Raw genomic sequence first — 12,159 nt, forward strand, 5'->3', positions numbered from 1 at the left:
ATCTATATAGGGCCCAATCCTGCATCCCTTTACTCATCTGAATAGTCCTTAACTACATGTAGTTCCATTGACAAATTATTTTCATGAATAAAGACTACTCACATTAGGAGGAGGCTGCAGAATTGGCCTCATAGTTCTTAAAGCACTTTGGGATCTCTTGGAATAAGGAAAGCAAGAATATCGTATCCAATTAGAATGATAGAAGGAATTTCAGGGAAAGATAATGCAATATCCCAATTAAATTAAATTTGGCCAGAATGCAGGAGTTAACTTCCCCTCTCAAGCAATATGTGTCATCGGACCTTTGAAAAGTCAGAACCACAGTTTTATATCTCTTCCAAAAGTGGGGGTCTGAACTCTTACCACAAATAAAGCTTCATATTGGGGGAGATCTCTCCAAGCCCAGTTATATACAGTACACTTACTACCATTATGATAATGTAATGGCCAGGGCCAATCAGAGGGGGGTCCAGGAGGGCCATTTGGCCTGGTCCTCAAGCTCAAAGGGGGCCTCGAATTTAGACATTTGTTAATTTTTTGGCATTTGATAAGTTTTGCAACTTGTTTTTATGCACATCCCTATCGGACCAAAATGTGACACAGTCTCTCAGCTTAGAGCTGTAAATTTAAGCAAATAAGAGATGTGATTTGGTAAAAGACATAATTTTTTTGTTAACTGATATATATTTTGTCATATTAAGGAGTTTAAAATGTTCATATTAATAAAAATATATCTGTTCTGATGGCATAAGATTAGACCGTGATGAACGTGTCCTCTCAGATCAGCTGATTATATAAACAAACCACTACTAGTGGCTGGTGCTGGATCAAGTACGTTTTGAAAGGTAGAGAATTGTTACATTTGAGTGTCTTTTTAGTTTTATGTCTAGTTGACTAAGGAATTATTTGTGTGTGAGAATTCCTCATTATTATCTTCATATGGTAGATAAAAGAGGTGACTGGTTGGTTGGTTGAGCCCTAGCTTGGTAGCGTGGCCATCATCATCGGCTTTCATAGTCTATAGGCCCAGGTTCAAGGTGAAAATTTGTGAGGACAATCTTGTACAGTGAGTTTCGTGAGGACACACGTTTGAAATTTTTTTACATTATCCCTCTGTCTGTATCCATGTCTGTGTTTACTATATATATGTCACCCCTTTGTCTTCAGATCAGCCTGTTATATTATACCTTGTGTGCTTGAGTTTTGATTCAGTGATAAGGATAATAACCTGTCTGACTGTTTCATTTTGTGTTCTTAATTAGTATTCCTTCGTTTTAAGTCTTTTCAGCATTTGTGTACCATTCAGCATTTATATACGTTTACAGTACAAGATTTCAAGGGTAGATAAGCTACTTATTTACAGCAGAACATTTCAAATATGGTTGGCAACGTTGCATATTGTTGTCAGTTTGCCTGCATCAGTGTCTTCAGGTGAATGCACCTTCAACATGTTGAAGCAGGTAAAGAACTATCACCGTTCAACTATGGGACAAGAGCATTTGAATGGGCTCGCCATGCTTAATATCAACTGTGATGTTGCACAAAAGCTAGATTTTTCCTCAATAACTAGTGCATTTGCACAGAAAAATAAAAAAAAATTCAAATTATGACTCTCTCTTTTTTTGGTGCCTTATTTTGTTTTCACATGTCATCATTTTTTATTTTTATTATGGCCAGGGGCCTCAAAAGTGGGAGGTGGCCTGGACCTCTCTGGACCTCTGAGAGGGTCTAACAGTGGCTGCCCTTTTGGCTAACACACCAGGGATTGAACCAGGGATCCTCTACAGATTGGCACCTTTAACACATTGTCACACCCATCCCTTTGCTAAATTTGCTTGTGTGGCTGTGGCCTTAACATTTTTTTACTGTAGTGCAGTAGTACCTGTTTCACACCTTATATTGTATTAGATGACAGGTTAGAAAAGGTGATAATTTTACATTAAGACAAACGCAATTCCAGTTTCTTTTTAATAGTGAAACACATAAAGCCTTACTCTACTTTTAATAAATCTGAATTCCATTGGAAATCTGTAAAAGTTCCCATTAAGCCATCTATAACAGTAGCCCATGAAGTATAACTGTTCACTGAAACAAACTCTTTGAATAGGGAGGGTGTATGATTGCATTGCTTCTGTCATCTGCAGGATTGTTCAGGGCAGGAGGGATATGAGCTGAAGGTTTAAAAAATAAATTGTGAGCCAAGAATCTCAAATCTAACCCTGAATTGTGGTGAAAGCTGAATACCAGGATGAATTTAAAAAAGTCTAATACTGTCCTTATGATTACCCAGGAGGAACTAGAGGGTTTCTTTTAATCTGAGATTGGGAATGAGGAGAAAAAGAGAGAGTGCAGAAAAGGAGATAAGTTTTTAGGCTTTAGCTGTCAAATAAAGAGGTGTACAGCTTTCCTGTTAAATCTCCTTCAAGTAAATTTAGTATCTGGCCCTTGCAAACCGGTAAAACACAATTTAAAATCTATAGTAGACATTTGGCTGTCATTATAATAAACCTCACGACAGTGAGAAAAGCCATCCTGAAGTTTAGAATGATACCGCTGCTTATCTTTGTGACATTTTTAAAATTTGCTCTTAATTTTTTTTAAATGTCCTTTTCCATTTTTTTGAATGCTGGAAACTTCTTAGAAAGAGGCTCATACAGCTGTAATTCCAGCTCAGGGGTTTAATGACATTAATAAATGACTCAAGTTTCACTTGAGTGGTTTATGATATCACCAGAACCCCTAGATGGAATGTCAGCTTTATTTTGCACAGTTGGGACATTGTTCCTTATGTAATTGGTCAAATTTTTCTTCTTTGCTTGGTTTCTAGTTAATGCCAGATCTGCAATTACAATACAGCTATCATACAGAGCACCAAAACAAGTACATTTAAATAATTTACCCACACCTCCAATCTTTAGGTTTTAGGGTTTTTTTAAATATAAATTAATGTTCAGTAATAAAATGTTGAAGGTAGTCATTCTTAACAACAGTGTATATCTAAGCTGTCCAATCACTTGTAATTTTGAATGAGAGGGAAAGTTAAAATTCAGTCATCACACAGAAGATCTTTCCCTAGCATAACAATGTATGTGTGCAACACAGTGACAAAAAAAAGGAAGTGGGATAAACAGAAAAATTAGCTTCAGAACATATTTGCAAACTTACATGTGCAAAATGAACATTTATTTATGGAATTCATAGACAATAGGGTGTGTATGTGGTGGTAAATACTGGAGAAGAGAAGTCACATTACGGTCACAAAATGACAGACCCAGGTAACTGAAGTATCTAGCCTAATATAATTAGCAAATGTTAATGCAAGCAGGGTTCTGTATTTTTGGGATTATCTTGATTTTAACAAGGTGATTGTGTGTCCCACAAGCCATCCCAAAGCTGTTTCAGGGCCAGCAAAAGATCATCATATTGTGATGTTGCATCTTTTTGATGATAGTTTGACACAATTTCATCAGACTATATTATGAAATGACAGTCAAACTCACAACAGTAGCACTCTGAAAGGACAATATAGAGAGGAGGCGATAGACACAGCTAGAACTGTGCAAAACTCATAAAAACTAGGAGGTAGCACTGTTAGTGGGACTCCAGAAACCTGGAACCAAGTGGAAATGAGTGCAATTCCACAGCAGGATCAATTTGGACCATGGTGTCAGCTCCTGTCACTCACTAATTAACAAGCACTTAGCCTATATGTGCTTTAGCTTCCCCATCTGTGAAAATAGTCTTCACAGCTCAAAGCACATTCCCTGAATTTAGCGACCAACCTGCATGCTTAGAGAAGGAGCTGAAACTTCTCCAAAATCTGTGGTGGTTGGTTTGTCCATTGGTACAGCTCCTGGAGAGGCCATAACGTTCAGAACCAGAGGGGATCGTTCCCAAACTTTAGGGTTCAGGGATCCGAGTGTGTGTTGGCGGGGGACAGGTGGCATTCGAGGAGGCTTCAAACCCTGGGGTCAGAGGTTGGCTCATATGGCAGAGCTGGCGGGTAGCGCTGCACAGTGGCTCTCTCCGGAGCCTTGGGGTGCTGGGGCCAGGGCTTGGCCTAGGCCGATCTCCGCTCTGGACTCGAACTTCCCCCGGTTCCTTCGGTCCAAGCCCATGTCCGGCAGACACTAAGGGGCACGATTGGCGGCAGGGGGCGCCGGGAGCCGAGCCCTGCCCTGCCCTGCCCAGCCGCTGCCGGGGGAGCGCAGGCAGCATGGGCAGCAGCGCGTGGCTCTGCCCGCCGCCCGGCCTGCGGGAGGCGGCTGCGCGAAGCAGGTGGGGACTCGCCGCCGCCTCCTCCTCCTGCAGCTCCGCGGTGCGAGGGAGCTCCCGGGAGAAGCCCCCAGCTCCCGCCTCCCTGCCCGGCGCGGTGTCTGCGGGAGGCTGGTCGCTGCCCCCGCCGCTGGGGAGGAGGTTATGTAAGGGGAGGAGGAGGAGCAGGACGGCTGCAGCCGCCGAGCAGGCACAGGGAGAAGCCACTGCCCGCCCGGCTCTCGGGAGAGTCGCTGCTGCTGCCGCCGCCGGGGCCGGCCCGGGATGCGCAGGGGCTGAGCGCGCCAACAGCCGGCGGCCGCATGTGCGAAGTTGGGACTCGCCCCGCGCCCGCCGGGGACAGAGGCGAGAACCCCGGGGGCGCGCCGGGGCTGCAGGCTGCGGGCGCCGCCGGGGACAAGTGCCGAGACATGGGGTGAGTGTCCGCGGGAGCCCGCGCCCCCCCGCGGCCGCTGTCTTCCCTTCCCGCCCTGGGGGCTCAGGTCGGGTTGTCCCCACCCGCCGCCGCCGCCGCTCCCCCGGGAAGGGGGGGTCTCTAGCGAGCCGCTTGGGGCTCGGCGTGTTGAACTTGCAGCCCGGGGCGCGGCCAGCCCCGGCTCCCGGGTGCCGCTGCACTGCGTGGGGCAGTTTGTATCCAGGGCTCCGAGCCGTCACCCTGCCCGGCTAAGCGGGGGCCGCGCTGTTCCGGGGCCGGGCTCCGCTCCCGCAGGGGGGCTGAGTCACTCCCCGGCACGGGGCGGCTGGAGGGGGCTCGCCGGGGACAGAGCCCGGCTGTCTGCACCCGCGGGGCTGGAGAGGAGCGTGGAGCGGGGGCTAGAGGAACGTGTCAGCGGACGGGACTCGGGTGCGAGCTGAACGAGCGGGGAAAGGCGCAGCTCGGGAAACGCCGGAGAGAGCCCAGCAGTGGGAGACAGAGAGCGGGGCTGGGTGGAGCGCGAGCAGGTTCCCAGTACTTGGTGCGCTCTGGCTTCGGGATTTGGTGGTTGCGGCCGAAGTAGCGCAGCAAAGATTCATTTCTGGCTGGTGGATTTAATCTGGTCCGGGGGCGTTTACACTAGTCCTAGGACTTGGGTTGGGCCATGATTTCTTTTTGGTTCCTATCTTGTTAGTTATTTTTGTTAAGGTTCTCGAGGCCTTTGTATGAGAGTTCCCAGTTAAAATGTATTTGCAGTGCGGTTGTTGCCCTGTTGGTCTCAGGATATGAGCCTTTCTTTGTTGTTGTTTTTTTACATTTTAAGTCTATTTTTAAAAAGCGTTTTAGTTCATTAAAACACTTTCATGAAGTGCTTTGAGATCCTCAGATGTGAAAAGTACTATTATTCAGTTTAATGTTTTTAAATGTAGTTTAATTGATTTTCATGCTGTAAGTGATAAAATAGGATCTTGTAGAAATAATGTGGATAATCAAAAATAAGTATAAATGTAAGAAGGGGAGCAAAGTTGTTTAAAATTTGAAGATGTTAGTTTTGCTTTTAGCTGTAGAATAAAACTTGAAGTGTGCAGAAATGTCCTTGTAGCAGATAAACGCTCAGGTATGATTTAAATGGCTAATATGACTGAACAGGTGCCTAAAATATAATGTGAAAGATTCTAATCTTGAAATGAGTAATCTCCTCTTCATATGTATAAACTCACTTAAAAGCAGAGGATTTATTTTCAGTGACTCTATGGTGTAATTCAGCCAGAGTACTGAGTCACAGAAAGCACACAATAAACTTGTCCAAATATTATTGTTTGTTATATTTAGATGATTGTTTATGAAAGTTTTCTCTGTTTAAATGCACAAGATTTTGGTCTGAGAACATGCCCCACTGGACAACTCAGTTTGCTATTTCAGAGAAACTAATAGTACATATTGTCTACCCTCTTGTTCAAATTACAAGATAGGAAAAGTAAATACTGTGCTTTAAGGAATTTGTAAACTAAAACCTTAGAAAACAAGAATTTTTTTTCATTTTTTAAAAAAAGCATATTTTCAGTGTGAACTATGCCTAGACTTGAAATGGTCTTAACAAGACTGGAAGGTGGTATGCTGGGGGGATTACAAAACCCACACATCATTTAATTTGCTATATTTGCTGTATGTTCTCTTACGTCTTTCCTCTTCTCACCCTCATGTGGTGAGGAATCATTCTTTAATTTCTCAGTTTACTTATGCCATTTTGTAACTATGCAAACTCCCACTACAGAATTTATTACAGTATCACTGAAGTGGCATAATTTGCAACAGTTATGCTAAAGGTAAATAATATAAACATGAACAATTTAAAAAATGCAATGAATGTGCCTGATTTTGATGCAGAGAACTTTTGGAAAGAAGGTGGGAGGAGGAAGTAAGTATGGATATTGATCAGTATGCTACACCAGAACTTCTCTGATGGGCTCATCAGTTTCTTCATTAAATAAACATTAAAAACAAGATAGCATCTTGCCTTTCAAATTAGAAAAGTAAGTTTCAGAATATGAAATGATGCAGTGCTGTCTCGTTGCATCTATAGATGGACAGAAAATGGGTCTGAAGAACTGCCCCATTCATCTCAATTGGAGATATACCAATCTCCTAGAATTGGAAGGGACCTCGAAAGGTCATCTAGTCCAGCCCCCTGCCTTCACTAGCAGGACCAATTTTTGCCCCAGATCCCTAAGTGGCCCCCTCAAGGCTTGAACTCACAACCCTGGGTTTAGCAGGCCAATGCTCAAACCACTGAGCAAATTGGGTGGCCAAACAATATTTTCATTGTCATCCTTGTTAACTAACTTTAGCAGAATATTTTTTGCTATTCTGGCATGAGAGCTTGAATAAAAACTAGAAAAATATCTTTTAAGAAAAACAGTCTGACCTGGAAACAGGGAATCCATATTCTACAGAAAAACTATTCTTTAAAAGTTCAAAAGGATTTGAAGTCTACTGATCCACTTGCAGATTGCTATTTGTACTTCTTGTGTATTTATGGTATTACCTAGGCTATTTTGCGTTAGGCAAGCCTATATAAATACAAGGTGTCTCCACCAGTGTGCCTGATTCTCCACCCATTCTTGCACTAATGCAACTCAGTTTACGCCAATGAAGTTACTTCAGGCTTATACCGATATAAGTGAAAGGTGAATCAAGCCCCCAGTTCTACATTTTCATGGTGTTTGTGGGCTGAAGATTCCATCTATATTATCAAAACCCACTGTCTTGGATATAGTTATATCTTAGTATGGCCTCAGGCACAGTTAAACTTCAGTTCACTTTTGTAATGTAGACAGGATTGAGCCACGTTATAAATAATGCTAAAGCAGCTGTGACATACATAGTGCAGTGGTTCCCCCTAACCCCCATCTGAAGGGCCAGTCCAACCCTGAGTGGTGCTGCAATTCCATGCACCAGGGGCCAGGTTCTAATGCCTGGACTGGGGAGCCGAGCCTACTCAGCTCTGCGGAACAGTATTTGCTTCACTCAGGACAGGGGGTTTTGTGGGTCAAAGTGAGATGGTCTTGTGACTCCCTAGGGGGTCACAACCCACAATTTAGGAAGTGCAGGTCTAGTGAAATAAACACAGGCTTGGGAGTGAAGACACTTTGATTTTATTCCCAATTTTGTCACTTGTATATTAAGTGACCTGTAGCAAATTGCTTAACAGCTCTGTGCCTCCATTTTGCTATCTGGAAAATGGACATATTAATGCTTATCCATTTTTGTAAAGTGCTTTGAGATGTACATTTTTCCAATATAAAAGTGCAAAGTATTACCTTACTGTTTATCAGTGTTATAGACAGTCTGGTTTGAGAATACTATTGAATTCTGTCTGTGGTGCAAGAACAGACTTCAAGTGCTTAGGACACTACTTGTTCCAGCTAGGTCCAGTAACATGGCAGGTTTTGATAAATTTACATGGACCTAGTCAGGATCATATGGAGGTGGAAGCTTGCTGTGAATGGGGGAGGGGAAGGATAGGAAGGGGGATGAAGGAAGCTACCGAGATTTGACGGGACTTGAGCGCGGAGGAAGCTGGCTGCAGGCTGGGATGGGGCTTCCTGGTAGTTCCTACTGCTGTTCCTATGGCAGTTCTTTGGTGGCTGTTGCCAATTGCTTTGTGTCCCCCCCATCCCCCTCTGATCAGGTGCCAGTGGCTTATCCCCCGCCTTGGCAGCCGGTGCACATGCTCCTGCCCATCTGCTGATCCAGTGTCTTGCCAGAGGTGGCTGGAAGGTGGGTAGAGCAGAGGTGTTACTGCTGGCTCCCTTCCTGCCAGCCTGATCTCCTACGCTGCAATCATGGTCACTCCGGCCCTTCCGCTGTGTCCCACTTTCACCTCTGTGAGGTAGTGTGAGGGCAAAAAACATTGGGAGGGCTGAAACATACATTGTCCCCTCCCCCAATATATTGATTGCAAGGGTACTAGCCCCATCTCACCACCTGGATCCTCCTCCCCTAGTTCCTCATGTGTAAACTGTGGGAAGAAGTTGTCTCATAGCACTTAAAATAGTTTCTGTCTGGTTGGCTATTATTAATATGTACGTCCCTGAGTTTGGCACTGAGTAACACTACAGCAGTATGAAAACTGACAGCTACCTGAACTGTGCAAAACTAGTTAGTTAGCTCATTAGCGTAAATCTCCTGTGAAGTGAGAGATCTAAAGAAGCATGGGGTGATGCAGTTCAGCTTACTATACTGCAATACTTTTTTCAAATTTTACAAAATTACTAAAAATGTATATTCAGCTAATCATGAGACTGCTGCTCTTGTATAAAATGTTCCCTAAACAAAGACAACTTGACTCCGAAGCCCATGGAAGTCAATGCAAAGTCAAGTCTTATTGCTTTCCATGGGCTTTGGATCTGGCCCTAATGTTGTTTACATTGAAGAAAAATAGTTTTTTCCCCCAGGGCTAATTCCTCATCCTTGCAATCCTACAGCTGTGGTACTTTTATCTCAACAGTCTGGCCAATAAACTTTAACTATTCCCCAAACCCTGTATATCAGGCTTCCAATGTCCAAGACTTTTTTTTTTAAATCTAAACATACCTCTTGAGTTATGTCTTTTCACACCTCAGCAAAGAACTAAAAAGCAAAGAAAATGGCTAGCTTATCTGTTGCTCAGATTTCTAAACTATATCTGCTAATCTAACAAAGAATACCTATTTCAATTTGACCTCATAGCTTTTTTTGTTTAAAAAAAAATAACATTCTATTGTAAAGGTGGCACAATTTTAGTTATTAAAATGATTTTAAAAGGTATTAGCTACATTTTCCCCTTTCGGTAATCTAAGACTCTTTTTACCATTTTAATTTCCACAATACACTTGCAGTTCCCTTTAATTTTCCAGATCCCTCACTTACAAAATGTTGCTTGTTAGTAGAGAAGAAGCAAATACCCAGTTTGGATTACAGTTGTACATCGATTCTTTGCCATTGAAGATGGTGGTGTTCATATTTGTTGGATTAACATTCAGATAGTCTAAACACTTATTAGCAATGAAACATAATTTTAAAGCCCTTTTTAATAAAGCATTTGTATCAAAATGAAAATTAACCATCCAAATATTAAAACACACTACAAGGAAACACCATACAAATTAAATGCAAAAATGTACATAGAAAATAAATGGTGAATTACCTTGGTGCGTGAATTAATGTAGTTTAGTTAATATGGAACTACTTGTTATACCCACTTCTGCGGACTGAGGAGTTGGATTTTGCATAGGGGTGAACTGGGAAGGAAGCGTGCCAGTTCTTTCTTCCCCCACCTCTGGAACCTTGTGACAGTCCCTCTGTTGAAACTCTCTGTGGACTGAGATCAGGGGGCTATGGAGGTGAATGGAGGCCAGGTTGCATTTATTCAAGAAGGAGCTACTCTTCACAGCATGTTCCTCTTCAAAGTCCACTAATATTCAAGCAGATATCTCTGCCCAAGTAATGCTGCTTGAAGCTGTATTAATATGGGCTCCATGCCTGCACTCATCTGGGAGAGAAGGCCTGGGATGTCTGGCCAGTGGAGAGAGCCATACTACCATGGCTGAGGAGGTAGGAGGAGTAAGAGGGTTGATGTCTAGAGCAGGGTGAAATTTTTCAACCAATTTTTTGTGTGCAAAATGTGCAGATTTGGGTCAACCAAAACATTTTGTGACTTTGTGTCAATTTCACCAAATTGTTTTGGCCAGGAAAAAATACTTTAAAAAATGCTCTGAAAAAATCAAAATGTTTTGTTTCTACATTTTTGAAATAAAACCATTTGACTTTGATTTGAAAAAAATGTTATTTGAAATTTCCTTCAATTTTATTAAAATAAGTATAAAAATCCTCAATCTAAATGAAATGTTTTATTCAACCTAAAACTATTTTTTCGACCCTTTATTTTTTCGACCCATATATTTTGTATTTTTTTTGTTTTGGGTCAACCTGAAACAATTATTTTCTGAAACGGCCAGACAACCAAAAGATCAGTTAATTTCCCAATCTCTACACGGGTCTACCATCAATGGGACTTAATGTAAATTCTGGTTCCCTGAAGATCCCCTGGTTTTGTGAGGTTGGGATATGGCACCTCTTGCCCCTTTCCTGCTCCTCAAAAGCCCCCTCCCACTTCAAAGGATAACTAGCTGGAAACTCCATCAGGCAAAGCTCATATAGTTTTTGACATCTCTCCCTCTCTTGTTGGTACGTCTGCAAGAGGGTACAATTTGGTCCTGTTTTTTTCCCCCCATTATGTGATGACATTTAAGAACATGGTGAAGTGATCTGCCTTCTTCCCCTCTGCTAGCAATATGCTCTTAAATCTTTCTCCTAAATTATTCTTTAACTGATTAAAGAATGCCAGCAGAATGGAGGGAAGTGGCATGGGCAGCTGCCGCCTTCTTTCCTTTTTGTCCTTTAGTAGTGTTGGATGGAATCCTGTGGGTGAGAGTGAATGGGTTGTAAAAAGATATACATGGAAAAGGTACAGAAAAGGGCAACAAAAATGATTAGGGGTATGGAACAGCTTCTGTATGAGGAGAGATTAAAAAGACTGGGACTTTTCAGCTTGGACAAGAGACCACTCAGGGGACATAGGATAGTGGTCTATAAAATCATGAATGCTGTGGAGAGAGTGAATAAGAGAGTGTTGTTTACTCTTTCACATAATACAAGAATGAGGGGTCACCCAATGAAATTAATAGTCAGCAGGTTTAAAACAAACCGAAGGCAGTACTACTTCACACAACGCACAGTCAACCTGCTGAACTCATTGGCAGGGATGTTGTGAAGGCCAAAACTATGGGGTTCAAAAAAGAACTAGATAAGTTCATGGAGGAGAGATCCATCAATGGCTATTAGTGAAGAGATGGTCAGGGGTGTAACCCCATGCTCTATGTGTTCCTCATCTCTGACTGCCAGCATGTGGGCAGCAGGGGATGGATCACTCGATAATTGCCTGTTGTGATCATTTCCTCTGAAGCATCTGGCATTTTCTTTTTGCGTATACAGACTAACACAACTGCTACTCTGAAACCTGTCAGAAGACAGGATACTGGGCTGGATGGAGCTTTGGTGTGAGTAGTATGGCCGTTCTTATGTTCTTATGGTTGGAGGGTGGAGTTTGTGGCAGAGCATGTGAGAGAAATCACAAACAGGGTTTCTGTTCCAAAATGCTGACAGTTTTACGTTTGAGAGAAAGATCCTCTGATCTTTATTCAATAGATGTATACTTCCAAGAAACAGTGAGGTATCAGAGCTTGTTTCTATGCCATACAGTAAAAATTGCTGGTCAGCCAGACCAGAACCCTCCAATGAATTCTCCAATGATTAATGTTCTTCCAGCACTTATTAATAGCTTTCATGTTGTTGCTGTAGCAGTTATTCAGACACTCAGCCAAATCCAAGAAAACTATCAGTTCCTGGACACAGATCTCTGCAGTAGT

At 42.7% G+C, this 12,159-nt stretch overlaps 1 protein-coding gene across 3 annotated transcripts in view; it reads left to right on the forward strand.

Annotated features, from left to right (window-relative positions):
* The first annotated feature begins 4,201 nt into the window (after positions 1-4,201).
* The window catches only part of HOMER2 (homer scaffold protein 2), a 116,014-nt gene continuing 108,056 nt past the window's right edge, over positions 4,202-12,159 (forward strand). Inside the window, exon 1 of one of the 3 annotated variants that reach the window (XM_039492571.1) lies at positions 4,202-4,278. In XM_039492571.1, the coding sequence (XP_039348505.1) occupies positions 4,217-4,278 (62 nt within the window). In that variant the 5' untranslated portion in view covers positions 4,202-4,216. Of the gene's footprint in view, positions 4,279-4,303; positions 4,691-12,159 lie in introns of those variants that run through there. The other 2 variants (XM_039492572.1, XM_039492570.1) reach the window with 2 other exon arrangements.

This window comes from Mauremys reevesii, linkage group 10 (genome assembly GCF_016161935.1).
Source record: "Mauremys reevesii isolate NIE-2019 linkage group 10, ASM1616193v1, whole genome shotgun sequence".
NCBI classification, from domain to species: domain Eukaryota; kingdom Metazoa; phylum Chordata; order Testudines; family Geoemydidae; genus Mauremys; species Mauremys reevesii.